Below are 17,645 nucleotides of genomic sequence, written 5' to 3' on the forward strand. Positions count from 1 at the left end.
AATGGGGGGTGGGTGGGGGGAAATGCTGCTACTACTTCACAGGGATCTGGAGGGGAAGGGAAATAGCACTGCTGCTTCTGCAAAGGAAAGTGGGGGGGGGGAGACACAGAAAGAAATACAGACAGACAAAGGAGGCTAGGGAGAGAGACAGACAGAAATAAAGACAGGCAGGGGACCAGAGAGACACAGAAATAAAGACAGACAGGCAAAGGGTGCCAGGGAGAGAGAGAAAAAAATTGCAGGAGGGAGAAAGACAGAAAGAAAGGAAGAAAGAAACAGGAGCAGGGCGAGAGACATAAAGAAAGAAAGACAGACAGCCATATATTCTAGCACCCGTTAATGTAACGGGCTTAAACACTAGTTATATATAATATGTCTGGAACTAAACCTACTAAATTGGATTTTGGAGTTCCTCCTGCAGGGGATTAAAAAACAAAGATAAGATCCAGTCTTCTTGAATAAAACTGCATCGGTTAAGGGAGGAGATGTCACACTGCAGACTCTTTGCAGAATTAATCCAACTCCAAAGATTTGACATGACAGTATAAAAAACACTCAAGGAGATGCATGAAGAAACTGCAGCAATGAAAGAGCATTTCTGCCCAGGTTAAGGGCAAATGGTGCATCTGGAATAGCGAGTAACAGCTCGTGCACACCAACTCCAATTGCTCTAATAAGAACAAAGGTGATTTGGGCCTTAGAGCACAGCTTTGAAGTTTTCCATTCACTTGCGCTGCAGGTAACCTCTGCATTCTCGGAGTTTGAAGGGAGTAGAGGGGATGGTCTTGTGATTTACATGAAAACTCTTTTGTCTCAACTCAAATGACTTAACTTTCTTACTTCCAATTGAGTTTGGAGCAGGCTTCTGATAAATATCAAAAGTCCATCATTGTAAAAGTGCTTCAATATGCCACAATGCTTCCTTCAATAAGGGCTGAAGATTCAATATAACTTATTGCAAGAAGCTAGATTTCAAGCAGCTGTAGAAATAACTATTACCGAATATTGCCAACACAATGACCTAGCAGATACCGCCATTGCAAATGGTGGGATGCTCTTATTGTCGCCTTCTCTGAAGGTCTCTAGAGTCAAGAATTCAAGATCTCTGGACTTTGGATGAAGTGTTAAAGCAACTGAAAGAATAACACATTTTCTATGGTATTTTACAAGTTTTATACCACTGAGTTGATTCCTTCTGCAGAAGATTTTGAAGCCGCCTTGGTTGGCCTTCCAAAACCTCAATTGACTCCAGTCCATATAGGAAGTTCTTGGATGCTGAGCTCACCCGAAGAAATTCAACAGGCTATAAGGTACTTCCTCTAACAAGACTGCAGAACCAGATGAATTTGGACTGGAGTCTTAAGCTTTTTGAAAGATTTTAGTGCCAAAGCTGAGAGCATTTTTTATATTTACTTATTTCAGAGACCAAAACTGGCTTCGTCCAAGGCAGAAAAGCATTTGCTCTTGCCATTTGACATTCAGCAGCAATACAAAGTGTCACAATCTGGACTTTGGAGTTTTAGCTCTTGAGTTATGCAAATGACATTGTTATTTTTGCATAGAGCCTCCATGCCAACTTGCTGATCTGATAAAAATATATATGTTCAGAATGTAAGGAAGGAGAAAATCTTACCTGCTAATTTTCTTTTCTTGAATTTTACCCAAACCATTCCAGATTCCCACCTTATTCTGATGACATGATTTTGTTAATAGTTTTCTATTCTTGTACTGTTTCAGTTTTTGCAACTATTAATGGTTTGGTTGTTTTTTTTTTTTTTGTAAATCTTTATTCATTTTACAACTTACAAGTGTAGCACATAGTAACATTTGCACTTGAAAACATCACTTGATTTTCTATCAAAATATACACAAAGTAATCAGATTTAACCCCCTCCCTCCCGCCAATCACCATATATCATATAAAAATTCTTCTCTATTAATCTAATCATTACTAAAAAATCAGAAATCCCCCCCCCTTTCAAATCTCACATAACCCATACATCAAATTACAATGTCCATCATTCTTTTCAAATCAAATAGTGAAAAATCAAAAACTAGCCCCCCTCCCCCTATTTTCATTTGTACTATTTTGGGAAAAATGATTCCTACTCATTACAATAAGTTGTCAATGGCCCCCACACATCTTGAAATTTATTAAAATTTCCTTTCTGAATCGATATTATTCTTTCCATCTTATAAATATGACACACTATTAATGCTTAATTTCTTAATTAACAAAAATGAAGAGATAATTTATGGCTCCAACTCATTGTAAGCTTTGCTTGCTTAGCAAAATACTGAAGGCTTTTACAAAGCCGCTTTAGCGCACGCACCTTTTTAGCGCGTGCTAACCCAAAAACTACTGCCCTCTCAAGAGAAGGCGGTAGCGGCTAGTGCGGCAGCAAATTAGTGTGCGTTAAACCGCTAACACGGCATCGTAAAAGGAGCCCTAAGGACTCCTTTTACTAAGGTGCGCTAGTGTTTTTAGCGTGTGCTACGCGCCAAGAACTAACGCCGGCTCACTGCTGCCGTTAGCATCTAGCGCGCTCGGCAATGCATCGTGCGCTAAGTGCACGCAAAAACCGTTAGCGCAGCTTAGTAAAAGGAGCCCTAAGGCTTCACAGTATTTTTATTTCTCTGTCTCCGTTTGCTGGTAGAAGAGTATACTCGCAGGCAGAACATTATTTCTCCATTCATTCTCTGATTTACTGAAACCAATAAGCAGTTATTAAAAAAAAAAAAATCTGGTCTTCAATAAGTGTTGTCTGTTTTTCCTGTATAACCTTTTATTCTGCCATGATAGTTCATGTTCAATACGCTTTTTTTTTTTTGCACCCCAGCCCCCTTGCAATGTACCAGGGGTAGGGAACTCCGGTCCTCGAGAGCCATATTCCAGTCGGGTTTTCAGGATTTTCTCAATGAATATGCATTGAAAGCAGTGCATGCAAATAGATCTCATGCATATTCATTGGGGGGAAATCCTGAAAATTCAACTGGAATACGGCTCTCGAAGACCGGAGTTCCCTACCCCTGCTATTTACAAAGAACTCCATTACGTTGACTCGTTTTGGACACTTTAGCTGCAGGCATGCTCAATCTAAACAAATGAAGGCCTTTATTTAAAGGGTTTTTGTCTTCACCATAGGGTGAGAAGACGCTTCAGGCCGTATCAGCAGGTGCCAAGCCAGCCATCATCACAGCAACAAGACCCATCACCAAGATGATTGTGACGCAACCAAAGGGGTTTGGATCTGCTGTTCAGCCAACCACCAAAATCATCCCTACAAAGATTGTGTATGGTCAGCAGGGCAAGACGCAGGTATGTGTGAGAAATTAGTTATCGTTCGCTTGGGGCATATGTTTAAGATTAGGCACTGGTGCACACCGCTTGTAATTTTTTTGGAAGCCGATTGCACCAGAGAAGAAGACGTAACAAAATGCTATATTTCTTTGTATTGGTTAAAATTAGAACATCGAATCCTTATAGTTGTGGTGCATCTTTGTATACATAATGAGGCTGCGAAAGATTTGATGGATAGCATTCTGCCATATGAACCACAGCGTATGTTGCGCTTGGTGACTTACGATGACCTACGTATTCCGACAGTGAAACGGCTATGGCTAGCCGTATCTAGAGCTAGCGTATTTTCATGTGTGGGTCCTCATGAGTGGAATAAACTTCCAGGATATTTAAGACAGCAATCTACAAGTTTGAGTAGTTTTAAGGAAATGTTGAAGAAACATCTCTTCTGTAAGTTGAAACATGAGACTTGATTTATAGTTTTTTTGATGGGAGGCACTGGTAGCCTCTTTGTAATTTTAGGAGGCTTTACATTATTATTATTATTATTATGTTATATTGATGTTTGATTTCTTGAATTGTATGTGATTCTGTTTGTGTATGTATTTTACTGTGACCCGTCTTTGGAAAGGCGGGGTATAAATAAAGAAATACAAATACATTGCTAAATAGATCACTCTTAAGATATTTCTTAGTTTACTGTGCATTTAATAGACTGTTAAGAAACAAAACAAAAAAAGTTGTATATTTTAACACTGAATGCTGATTTTAATTTTTAGAATTATATATAAATGTGTCTTGGTGCCAAAGAAGATATTCCTTTCCCTGACAGAATGCCAAGGCCATGCAGTTTTTCATATGTGTCCTATACTGGGGCCTTTTGTGCAAATCCTAACCAATCCTGCCCAGTTTTATTGTTTAGATATGCCATGACTTTATCATGTTTTTAGAACATTTTATGACTATATTCTGTGTAAGCATCCTACCACCAATATGGAAGCAGACGAAACAGTGCTTTGAAGTGAGTTTTTTTTTTTTTTTTTTAGCTGTAAACCTTTCTCACTCTTGCAACATTGTCTGCTTAAAACAGCAGCATCTCTTCTGCTTCTATCATAATGAGACTTCTGGGGTGGGAATATGGATGAAGACAGGAGGAAGAAGTGAATGTATCTCTGTAGGCTTCCAGTTAATGAACTGATGTGACTTGGAGAGGTCTGGGCAAATTATTGTAGCAGTGTCGCTCATTCCTTTCTAGATTCTCATCTGAGCCAATGTCACCAGTGAGGTGCTTTTCAGATGAGGCAGACAGTAGGGATGTTCAGGAAAACCATGCGAATTGGAAGCTTTTCCCATGAATATAATTGTGCTTGAGTATAAAATATATATATTTTTTAAAATTTAAAACCCATCCTAGGGTCCCTCAAAGTCACTTATTACACAAAGTCCTTTTTTTTCTTAGTTTGCTATTGTTGGTTTGTTTTTTTTTCCAAATCTTTATTCATTTTTACATCTCACAACAAGTGTACAATAATACATCAATTGATTCATATAGATCACTTGAAAATCTTTTCTATTATCATCATAAATACATAAATTTAAATCCCTCCCCACCTCCCTTTCCACCAATAATATGATTCACGCATATTATACATATATTATATTCAAAGATACTGAAAAAAGGTGCCTAATCATTACAATATGCTGTCAGTGGCCCCCAAACCTGCTATTGTTTTTGATTAATGGAGCAAATTTCTTGATGATATAGCTATAACTTTTATGCTTTCACACTTGGCAATTATACATTAATAAAGACATTTTATGTCAAGTCTGCTTTATTGAAAAAGAACAATAAATCAGTACAGAAATACTATGTTTCCCCGAAAATAAGACCTACCCCGAAAATAAGCCCTAGCATGATTTTCAGGGTAGGTCTTAATATAAGCCCTACCCCCAAAATAAGCTCTAGTTGAAGCACTTATTTTTGGGATGGGGAAAGCAAAATAAAAGTCCACTGCTGGTACCGGGATCTTCCTAAATGCCGCAGCAGACCCTTCCATCTCTCCCTCCCCATGCTGACCGCAAGACCGAAATACCTACTTCCAAAAGGCAGCATTGTGGCAGCAATCTAAACTGGCTACTTTGGCCTTCTCACGCGTTCCTCTGTCGCATCACTGATGATATCATCAGCAACTTGGCAGTGGAGCTCCCCGACGTGAGATAGCCCAAAGCAGCCTGTTTAGATTGCTGCTGCGACACTGCCTGGAAGTAGGTAATGGTATGTTGGTCTCATGGTTGGCATGGGGAGGGAGAGTTGGAAGGGTTGACGGGGGTTCGGCTAGTTGGCAGGGGGGAATAGAAAGATTCTGTGGATTTGTGATTGAGCAGTTTCCCCGAAAATAAGACCTAGTGCATTTTTGGGGTCCAATAATAATGTGACAGTGTCTTATTTTCGGGGAAACATGGTAATACTAGAGTCTCCAGTGTGCTTATTATAACAAGTGGGGTCAGATTCCTTAGAACCCCTCTAATAGTGCTTCTACCACAAAAGAATCGGAAAATATTCTCCAGTCATCAAATACAGTAATGATAAAAAGACATTTTATGTAAAAACTCTAGCAGTATTTTATTAAATGAACCTTCAATATCTGCTCTTTATTATGGAAAATAACACTTTGATGTACCGTATTTTCACACATATAACGCATGCGTTATACACGATTTTTACAAACCGTGCATAACCGTGCGCGTTATACGTGTGAGCGCGTTTTACAACTTTTTTTTTCAATCCGATCCGGGATCCCCCCTGCGAACCGGCATCCTCCCCCCCGCTCGCGTCACCCCCCCTCCCCCGCGATCCTACATCCCCCCCAGCACCGCAAAACATCTCTTACCCGATTGGGCACCAGCACCAATGCACAGGATGTGCCAGTGCCCGAAGATCCTCCCTCGTTGGGTTGGGCTGGGCTGGGCTGGGCGGTGCGGTGCGAGAGAGATCCTCCTTCCTGCGCCGGGCTGGACTAGGCTTTGAGCATTTGCGCATGCTCAAAGCCTAGTCCAGCCCGGCGCAGGAAGAAGGAGGATCTCTCTCGCACCGCACCACACCGCCCAGCTCAGCCCAACCCAACGAGGGAGGATCTTCGGGCACTGGCACATCCTGTGCATTGGTGCTGGTGCCGGTGCCCAATCGGGTAAGAGATGTTTTGCGGTGCTGGGGGGGATGTAGAATCGCGGGGGAGTGACGCGAGCGGGGGGGAGGATGCCGGTTCGCAGGGGGAATGCCGGATTCGAATGAAAAAAAAAATGCTCTCTCGGGTAAGCGAGCGGGGGGGGGGGGAGGATGCCAGTTCGGAGTAGGCGGGAGGAGGTTTTAGCATGCGCAGTATACGCGTGTGCGCGCTATATTAAATTTTTTAAAATATAAATTTGTGTTCCCCGCGCGCTATACCCGTGTGCGCGGTATATGGGTGAAAATACGGTAGTCCTCTACCAATGGCATTCCAAACACTCAAGCATTCAATGTCTTCTTGAGATTGTAAGGATAAAGTTCCTTTAAATTAAAATAAATTTGTCATCTGTCTTAGGTCCTGATAAAGCCAAAGCCAGTAACCTTTCAGGCAACGGTGGTGAGTGAGCAGACCAGGCAACTGGTGACAGAGACCCTGCAGCAAGCTTCCAGGGCAGTTGAGGCAACTAATGCCTCCATCCAAGAGGTGAAAGATGATCCACAGAGCTACACAGACAGCAGCTCTTCCTCCACCGAATCCTCGCAGAACTCGCAAGGTATTGCAGTAGGCATGGATGGTAGGTCCAAGTCTTAGTGCTGATAATGTCAGAGAAGTGAATATTGTTTTATAACTGCTATTTTGATCAATTGTTTTAATTGCAATTAATTGCCCAATTTTAAAATGTTGATCACAGTTAATGACATTTAGCATTCATCTACTTCCTGAAGACCCCCGCCATGTAGGGATCCTTGGGTCTATCCTAAGGATGCCCTACAGCAGGGGTGTCAAAGTCCCTCCTCGAGGGCCGCAATCAAGTTGGGTTTTCAGGATTTCCCCAGTGAATATGCATGAGATCTGTTAGCATACAATGAAAGCAGTGAATGCAAATAGATCTCATGCATATTCATTGGGGAAATCCTGAAAACCTGACTAGATTGTGGCCCTCGAGGAGGGACTTTGACTTCCCTGCCCTACAGGAACAGTCTCCAGTCGTTACCCTAAGGATGCTGGCTCCAGGTTTAAAATGGTACTACTGCTAGGGGTCATGTCCCTAGTGGTAGTATGGTGATATTACCAGTAGAAGATGTAACTGCCATTCTGAACCTGGAAATTGCTCATGCCCACCCTACCCTAGAGTGTGCCGCGAGATGTTGCCTGGTGTGCCGCAGGACCGCCATCAGGGCAGTACTACCAGTCCTGCATTCAGGGGCCCGGAGCTGACAGGGGGCCCGAGGCAGGGGCGCCAGTAGCTCGCCAAGGCAAAGTGAGTCGATCACCCAGGACTCACTTTGTCTTGGCGATCTAATCTATCGAGCCGATGAGTCTTTTTCTCCCCGACGTCAATTCTGCAGTCGGAGAGGAAGTTCGGGCCAGCCAATCGCTGCCTGGCTGGGCGGAACTTCCTCTCCGATTGCAGAATTGACGTCAGGGAGAGCATGTGTCGGCGTCGGCTTTGGGGCCTGTTATCCATTGGTGGGTCCTGTTCCCTGATGGCAGTGGCAGTGGCTTGGGGAACGGCAGGGAGAAAGAAAGAAAGGGGGCAGGCAGGGAAACAGAAGGAAAGAAGAGAAACAGAAAAAAAGAAAGAAAGGTCAGGGAGAGAGGAAGAAAAAGTTGGGGGAGGGAATGAGGTGTGGAGGAGAGAAAGCATACAGGCTGATAGAAGGGAAGAAAGATTGGATGCACAGTCAGAAGAAGAAAGTGCAACCAGAAATCACCAGACAAGGTAGGAAAAATGATTTTATTTTAAATTTAGCAAAGTGGAAGCAGTATTACCACAGTTTTCAAAGGAATTTGCCCAAATAACTTAATAGTTAACTGGGTAAATTCCCAGAGATGAAAACTTCCCTTCACTTACTATGCACAGTTCTGAATTTATATCTGCTGTCTATATTTTACAATATGGTCACCTTTTACTTAACCGCAATAGTGGTTTTTAGCGCAGGGAGCCTATGAGCGTCAAGAGCAGCGCTGGGCATTCAGCGCAGCTCCCTGCGCTAAAAACTGCTATTGTGGTTTAATAAAAAGGATGGAGGGTATATTTGTCTATTTTTGCTATAAAAACCAAATACAGAGAGAGACCGAGAGCTGTTGACGAAGAGCTACGTGTGTGTCTTTCTTCGATTCCAGCCAGAATATCAGCTTTGTGTTCAGCCAAACAGGCCCAGGTTTCGCACTGAATAAAGTATTTTATAATTTTTCACTATTCTGTTTACTTAATATTTCATAATAAAGTAATTATAAAATACTTTCTTTGTGTTTATTTGATTCCTATTCAAGAGAATTACTTTATATATAGTCAATATAGGCACAGAGTTAAATTTTTTAACATTTTCTAATGGTGGTGTGCCTCGTGATTTTTTTCATGAAACAAGTGTGCCTTTGCCCAAAAAAGGTTGAAAAACACTGCCCTAGACAATCAGGGCTTCTGTAAAGTAGGTTTGGGGAGGTCTACATGGAAATTGAAAAAGATGTTCTTGAAGAGGGAGGTCTTTGGGAAGAAATGTAGCAGTCGGGGGTTAGTGGTGGTTAATTTTAATAGCAATTGGGATTTGTGCTTTTAGTTATTTATTCATTCATTCAATTTTCTATACTGTTCTCCCAGTGAAGCTCAGAACGGTTTAAATGAATTTATTCAGGTACTCAAGCATTTTTCCCTGTCTGTCCCGGTGGGCTCACAATCTATCTAATGTACCTGGGCTAGTGGGTGGATTAAGACTTGCCCAGGATCACAAAGAGCAGCATGGGATTTGAACCCACAACCTCAGGATGCTGAGGCTGTAGCTTTAACCACTGTGCCACACTCCCCTCCTTTAATGATGCTCGATTAACAGTACTAATATATTTTGGATATTTTTTTGTTTTTGTTTTTTAATAGACGCTCAAAAAATGTTGCATTCAGGTACAGTAGGTAGTTTTCCTGTCCCCAGAGGACTTGAGTCTGTTCGTAGCTGAGACAGTGGAAAGTAAAGTGGTTTGCCCTAAATTACAAGGAACTTTAGAGGGACTGAACCATGGGTTCTCTGGTTCTTGGTCTTAAACCATCAGATAAGGAGATGTGAAAATCATTTTCTTCGCTCTGTAATACTCATTGCCAGGATTCAAAATATTCAAGTGGAATTTTGGTTTTGGCACGTATTATCTTGATCTGGGGGAATGGCACTTTCATCCTCCTGACTTCTTGTGGTTATATCATTTGGCATCAGGAGCCAACTTTAAAATACCACACTTGTTCACGTACTGGAAATAGACTAGTTCTGCTGCCCTGGCTCTCTTTCTCTCACACAGCAGTCTTATAGCTCCAGACTAGCTATGGAGGTTTTGATTAGTTAGCTTAATCTATCTAAGACATTTCCACATCTTCGGTTTTCCATTGGAACAGTTTGTCTCCATTTACTCTTGACCAGTCTCATTTTGAAGTACTGTAGTTTCAATAAGCATGTTTTGGCCTTGGACTTAACTCGAGTTCTCTTGGAGTTCTCTGTTCTTGCGCTAATCGAAGCTGCTGTATGATATACTTGACATTTTTACAAGTGTTTTGCAGAGGAGGCAGTTTCCCCGGGTCTTTCTCCTACATCTATCCTTCAGGGTATAGAAATAGCTTAGATGTCCATAAAACGTGAATCTTTCAAGGGCATACTTTCAAGGACATTTCATCCACATAACAGCAAGACTTCAATCAAAACGGGTAGTTCAGCCACCAAGAGTACCCAGGGGATGGCTATGGTCCGAGTACAGATGGAAGGGGAACCAGGACGGAGGGCAGAGGCCTCTGTACAGACCGAGGCCATCCCCTCAAAGATGGCTACAGTCTCAACGCAGACAGAAGTAATTGATCAGCCGGAGAAAAGCCTTTTGATGGAGCTGAGGAGCCTGAGAGAGGAGGTTCAGCGCTTAAGGAGCATCCGAGACGACGAGACCTTTATCGATGGAGTCATCCAGGAGCTGTCACAGATCACGGAACAGGAACCCGACAAGATCACCCTGGGAACACCCAAAGCATCCAAACCTGCTAACTTGAGACAAACCGTCGGAATGCAGGAAGTTACTGGAGACGCTGACTCCTGGCAGCTGGTGACTTCCTCCACAGGAAAACGCAGAGGACCTAACTCTGTCTCTTTTTCTCACATACAGGGCAGCTCTACATCGACACCTCAACTCGTCCTGAGGAACAGATATCAGCTGCTAAAGGAAGGTCCTGAGAACGAAGTACAAGAAGTTGTTCAAGAAGTTGTTCGGCAGACGGTTCCAGCTCCGGAATCAACAGTAAGGCCCACCCCAAAGAAGCGCAGAGTAGTGGTCATCGGAGATTCGCTGCTGAGGGGCACCGAGGGACCAATTTGCAGATCAGACCTACAATCAAGAGAGGTCTGCTGTTTGCCAGGGGCCAGGATCCGGGATGAAACCGCTTGCCTTGACAGACTCATCAAGCCCCGAGACCACTTCCCCATGATTCTAATCCACGTTGGAACCAACGACACCGCCAGGAGCACCCCGGACAGCATATCTGAAGACTTCAAAGCCCTGGGGGAGAAGCTGAGGAGGATGGATGCACAGGTAGTCTTCTCCTCGATTCTCCCAGTGAGGGGCAAGGGCAGAGCCAGAGAGGATCGAATACAGAAGGCGAACGACTGGCTGCGAGGATGGTGCAAGGAGATGAACTTCGGGTTTCTACACCATGGAGAAGCTTTGCAAGGACTACAGGGACACGACGGGCTACACCTGACCGGAAGAGGAAAGAATGTCCTTGGACACCGTCTAGCCCGCCTACTTCACAGGGCTTTAAACTAGGTAAGTCGGGGGAGGGTACAGGCACATACAACATACCTGGCGAACTAAACTGCCAATACTTTTTTGGGGCTGAGGAAAGTAGTCACCATAATTCTGAGTCAGGGGCGAGTACGAAAACTTTCGAATCGGGGGTATGTTCATATGACAATTATGGGTCACATTGTAATTTTGGGTCTAGAGGGAGCACACATTGGAATTCTGGGTCCAAGGGGAGTACACATTGTAGTTATGAGTCTAGGGAGAATACAAACAATGCTAAAGGTGTTCAAGTAGCTCAAGCAGGAACACCCCCACTGAGACGTAACAAAAATACAACATGGAGGGCTATGTACGTCAACGCACACAGTTTGGGAAACAAGATCCTGGAATTAGAAACGGAAATAAGGAATGCCGACCTGGATGTGGTGGCAATATCTGAGACCTGGCTCACAGACTCCCACGGGTGGGACATGGTCTTACCAGGTTACAACTTGCTTCGCCGGGACAGGGAGGGCAGAATAGGGGGAGGTGTAGCATTATATACTAAAGATGACATTATGGTCACAAGAATCTCAGATGTCCAGTACACTGGGGAATCCCTTTGGGTTAATTTGGCCAGAGGGAAGGACAAATGCTTGTATCTTGGCGTAATTTACAGACCCCCAAGACAACATGATGACCTGGATATGGAAATAATCAGTGATATAGAAAATATCACCTTGCGTGGGGACACAGTAGTGTTAGGTGACTTCAACATGCCTGATGTGGATTGGGATAAACTTACCTCTGCTTCCGGCAGCAGCAGGAGGCTATTAAATGCTATGAAGGGAGCTGGTCTCAAGCAACTGGTGTTGGACCCAACAAAGGATCAGGCAATACTGGACCTATTACTTACCAATGGAGAGAGTGTCACAGAGGTCTCGGTGGGCGACACATTGGCCTCCAGTGACCACAACATGGTATGGTTCAATCTTAGGAAAGGTTTCACTAAATCTACCACACTGACCAAGATCCTCAAATTCAAGGACACAAACTTCAAAGAAATGGGAGACTTCGTTCACCAGGCGCTACAAGAACAAGCAGAAACCGATAGCGTGGAAGAAATGTGGTCGACTTTGAAAACCACCATACAGGAAGCAACAAACTGCTATGTTAAATTAGTAAGTAAACAACGAAGGAACAATAAGCCGAAGTGGTTCACTACAGAGATCTCGGCCCTTATCAAGGAGAAGAAAAAAGCATTCATCTCTTACAAACAATCAGGGAAACAGGTCTCTAGAGCAGACTACTTGACCAAATCAAAAGCCGTCAAAACGGCAGTCAGGGAGGCTAAGTTTCACATGGAGGAGTCTCTGGCAAAAAACATCAAGAAGGGAGATAAATCCTTCTTTAGGTATATCAGTGACAGAAGTAAAAACTCAGGCGGGATTGTACGTCTTAGGAAACCAGACGGAGACTATGTGGAAAAGGATTCGGAAAAAGCCCAACTATTAAATGAATACTTCAGCTCAGTCTTCACCCGAGAAGCGCCGGGGCTTGGCCCTCATCTACAGACAAGGGTTGACTCAGTTGATCCGTTCAGTAACTTCGAGTTTACGCCCAGCAGTGTCTACAGTGAGCTATCAAGGCTCAAGGTTAACAAGGCAATGGGGCCTGACAACCTACACCCCAGGGTGCTAAGAGAGCTGTGTGATGTCCTGGCGGAGCCACTGTCCAAGCTCTTCAACCTCTCCCTTAGCAAAGGCAGCGTTCCGTCGGACTGGAGGACGGCTAACGTCATTCCACTCCACAAGAAAGGCTCCAAGATGGAGACAGCAAACTACAGACCAGTGAGTCTAACATCGATAGTAAGCAAACTAATGGAAACTCTAATAAAACACCAATTGGATAAGATCCTGGATGAGGAGAATCTACGGGATCCCCGTCAACATGGATTTACAAAAGGGAGATCGTGCCAATCCAACTTGATCAGCTTCTTTGACTGGGTGACGGGGAAGCTAGATATTGGGGAGTCCCTGGACATCGTGTACCTGGACTTTAGCAAAGCATTTGATAGCGTACCACACCGCAGGTTGCTGAGCAAGATGAGTTCTATAGGATTAGGTGACACATTGACGAAATGGGTTGGGAACTGGCTTGGAGGTAGGCTTCAGAGGGTGGTGGTGAACGGCACACCCTCTGAAATGACGGAGGTGATCAGTGGAGTGCCACAGGGCTCGGTCTTGGGCCCAATCCTATTCAATATCTTTATAAGGGACTTGGCAGAAGGGCTTAGGGGTAAAATAACATTATTCGCTGATGACGCCAAACTAAGTAATGTAGTGGGCAAATGCACAATAGATGATGTTTCAATGCCCGACAACATGATGCACGACCTACTCCTACTAGAGCGCTGGTCTAGGTCCTGGCAACTCAACTTCAATGCCAAAAAATGCAAAGTTATGCACCTGGGCAGCCAAAATCCATGCAAGACTTACACCCTAAATGGCGAGATCCTAACAAGAACTGAAGCAGAACGTGACCTAGGGGTGATCGTCAGTGAGGACATGAAGGCTGCCAATCAAGTGGAGCAAGCTTCATCCAAAGCAAGACAAGTCATAGGTTGCATACGCAGAGGCTTCGTCAGCCGAAAGCCGGAAGTCATTATGCCATTGTATAGATCCATGGTGAGGCCCCACCTGGAATACTGTGTGCAATTCTGGAGACCGCATTATCGCAAGGATATGCTGAGACTGGAGTCGGTTCAGAGAATGGCCACTCGGATGGTCTCAGGACTCAAGGATCTCCCATACGAGGAACGGTTAAACAAATTGCAGCTATACTCACTCGAGGAGCGCAGAGAGAGGGGGGACATGATTGAGACGTTCAAGTATCTCTCGGGCCGCATAGAGACGGAGGAAGATATCTTCCTCTTCAAGGGTCCCACGACAACAAGAGGGCATCTGTGGAAAATTAGGGGAGGGAAACTACGAGCTGACACCAGGAAATTCTTTTTCACAGAAAGGGTGGTTGATCGCTGGAATAGTCTTCCACTACATGTGATCGAGGCCAGCAGCGTGCCTGATTTTAAGGCCAGATGGGATCGTCACGTGGGATCTATTCACAGGGCAAAGGAAGAGGAGGGATCTATTCACAGGGCAATGGTAGGGGAGGGACATTAGGGTGGGCAGACTGGATGGGCCTTGGCCCTTATCTGCCGTCTATTTCTATGTTTCTATAACCTCCATTTATCAGCTGCAGATGGGTGATTTAGTTCCTCCTTTTTTGCAGTTTGCAAAGTGTTATCCAGTCCAGGTATATACTGTGTTTGGGGCCAATTTCTCAAAAAATGTAAGTCTCCCTCCAACTTAGGAATCAAAGAAACTCTTATATCTTGGCATCCCAAGTCCTCTAAATTTTCTTCACACCTCTACCTCTAACCCTCTGTTGTAGTTCTTTCCTATTTCTCCTACTGTAAACCACGTCGAGCTCTACGAACGTGGAGATGATGCGGTATACAAACCTAAGGATTAGATTAGATTTTGGAGTTCCACTCTTCTTGGGGAACTACATTAATACATCCCACAGGTCTTAGACTGGTCTGGTGTAGAAAGCTACATGGAAATTGAGATTCCCACAGAGGTGGAAGGTGTTGCAACAGAGTTCCCATGGGGATGGAAGAATTTGCTGCAAGATTCTCATGGGAGTCTAGTCCAAATCTGTGGCCATTTGACAGAATGAGGCTTGGAATATACTGAGCAAGGCAACTGGAGCACATTTTGAACCGCAAGGCAATGGTGGAATAGAAATCTCTAATGTGTAATGTAATAATGAGGCAGCTAGAGCAACAGACCTGAGGCTCATTGGTTGAATAGTGAATACCACCTAAAAAGCCACAGTGGGAGGCTGTTGGGAGCAAATGGAGGGCTGTGACCAAGTAAGTAATAGCATGAAATCCTGTGGGTATAAGGGGGGGGGGGGAGATAGAGAAGATAAATTGTGGGAAAGGAATGAATCTTAGCAGGTATGGGTAGGAATGGGTTACAATTCTCTAGTCTGGTAAGGATGCTAAGGAAGAAGAAATTAGATCTTCTCATTTTATATCCCTTTTAGTCCCACCAGATCAGTCCAGAGGCCCCCTCTTATATTTGTTAAACTACTTTTAATATCAGTAAAATTCTCTTTTTTTATTTTTTATAATTTCTTTATTCATTTTTAAACTTACATCAAGTGTACAGTAAATATCTACCAAATATAATACATCACTTGAAAAATTTTCAGTATCATACACCAAGAAGATTTAACCCCCACCCCCTCCCAAATTCATATACAACTAATATATACCACATAAAAATAATATCTTACAACAATCATCTATATATTCTTAATGGAAAAACAAGAAATCCCCCCCCCCCCCCCCCAAATCCACATGTGTATTTTTTTTTTTTTTTTTTCCATTATTTTTTATTTTCAAAATTTACATAAAGTGTACAAAATAGTAAAATACAATTGATAAATACATATTATCACTTTTATATCTAATACATTATATATCTAAATTTGATTTTCCCCCTCACCCTCCCCCCACCCTTTTATTACTTTAATATAATATTTTTAATTTTCAAATTTTACAGAAAGTGTATAACATGTTAGAATACAATTGATGAATATTCAATAACATTTTTATATCTAATACATTATGTTCTAAATAAATTTTATCCCCTCTCCCTCCCCCCACCCTTCTATTACTTTTCATTCATATATTACATATTGTATAATATATTATAACATATTATGTAGAAATTATTTTCCTTACCCCCCCTCTATGTGTGTCATAAAAAAGATCCTTAAAAAGAAGAAAAGAAGAAGAAAAATCCTACTTTTTATTCATTACAGTATTTTGTCAATGGCCCCCATATTTTTATAAATTTAGTATATGTCCCCCTTTGTATTGCTATTGTTCTTTCCATTTTAAATATATGACATATTGTATTCCACCAAAATGTATAATTTAGGTTGTTATAATTCTTCCAGTTGTTAGTTATATGCTGAATGGCAACCCCTGTCATAATTAATAAAAGCTTGTTATTTTCTGGTGAAATTTGACTTTTTTTTCTCATCATCATTCCAAATAATATTGTATCATATGATATTGCAATATGATTTTCCATCAATTTATTAATTTGTGGCCAAATTGAATTCCAAAAAGTTTTAATATAGGGACAATGATACAATAAATGATCTAATGTCCCTGGTTCTAGATTACAGTGCCAGCATTTATTGGACTTAGAACTGTCTAATTTTTGCAAACGTGTAGGGGTCCAAAAAGCTCTATGTAATAAAAAGAACCAAGTTTGTCTCATAGATGCTGACACTGTACATCCCATTCTCCAAGACCAAATTAGTGGCCATTGAGATGCATTAATCTGATGTCCAATCTCAATGCTCCAAATATCTCTTAGACCATTTTTTGGTTTTTTATTCAAATATCCAGATATTAATTTATACCACAATGCGGCTTGATGTCCTAGGAAGTCTGCTTGAAAACATAAGAACTTTAAACTATATTGATTATTTAATGTTTTCCATTCAGGGAACCAAACCTGAATGGCCTGCTTCAATTGCAACCATTTAAAACTTTGTGTTTTATTAAGACCAAATCTATGTTGCAATTGTGAAAAATCCAGCAGTTTACCTTCTGAAATAACATCGTCTAGAGATCTAATGCCTGCAATAATCCAGTTCTTCCAAAGGATTTGAGTTCCGCCAATTTTGATCTTGGAGTTTATCCATATAGATTGATTAGTTGATTTGTTTATTGGGATAGGTGTTAATTTATCAATAAATCTCAACGTTTTCCAAGTATCCATTAATATTTTATTTTCTCTGTATCTTCTAGGTATGTTAATACTTGGTAGATGAACTAAATTTAGGGGAAACATAAGGCGCCATTCCAAATATAACCAATCCGGTGCATTATCTATAAGTTCTGGGAGGATCCAATACATACCCTGACGTAGAATATAGGCTTGATGGTACCTATAGAAATTTGGAAAATTTACCCCTCCCTCCTTAATTGATTTTTGCAAAGTTACTAAAGCTATTCTAGGTGTTTTACCAAGCCAAAGAAATTTTGTTAAAATGCTATTGAGTTTTTTATAAAAGGACCCCTGAAAATAAATAGGTATCATACTCATTTGGTAGCAAACTACAGGCAAAATCATCATTTTAATAGTTTGAACTCTCCCCCACCAAGAAAGATGTAAAGGATTCCATTGCTCACACAACTCCGTAACTCTTTTTAATACAAATTTTTCATTTTCTTTTACTGTATCTTCAATTGTATTTTTAACTTGAATGCCAAGATATTT

General features: G+C 42.1%; 1 protein-coding gene across 10 annotated transcripts in view; it reads left to right on the forward strand.

Moving 5' to 3' along the window:
• EMSY (EMSY transcriptional repressor, BRCA2 interacting) overlaps window positions 1-17,645 on the forward strand; it is a 140,348-nt gene that overhangs the window by 64,387 nt on the left and 58,316 nt on the right. For 7 of the 10 annotated variants that reach the window (XM_033949278.1, XM_033949288.1, XM_033949285.1 and 4 more), the window contains 2 exons: window positions 3,146-3,319; window positions 6,883-7,102. In XM_033949278.1, the coding sequence (XP_033805169.1) occupies window positions 3,146-3,319; window positions 6,883-7,102 (394 nt within the window). The remainder of the gene's footprint in view (window positions 1-3,145; window positions 3,320-6,882; window positions 7,103-17,645) is intronic. The other 3 variants (XM_033949284.1, XM_033949287.1, XM_033949286.1) reach the window with 1 other exon arrangement.

Source organism: Geotrypetes seraphini, chromosome 6 (assembly GCF_902459505.1).
Source record: "Geotrypetes seraphini chromosome 6, aGeoSer1.1, whole genome shotgun sequence".
NCBI lineage: Eukaryota > Metazoa > Chordata > Amphibia > Gymnophiona > Dermophiidae > Geotrypetes > Geotrypetes seraphini.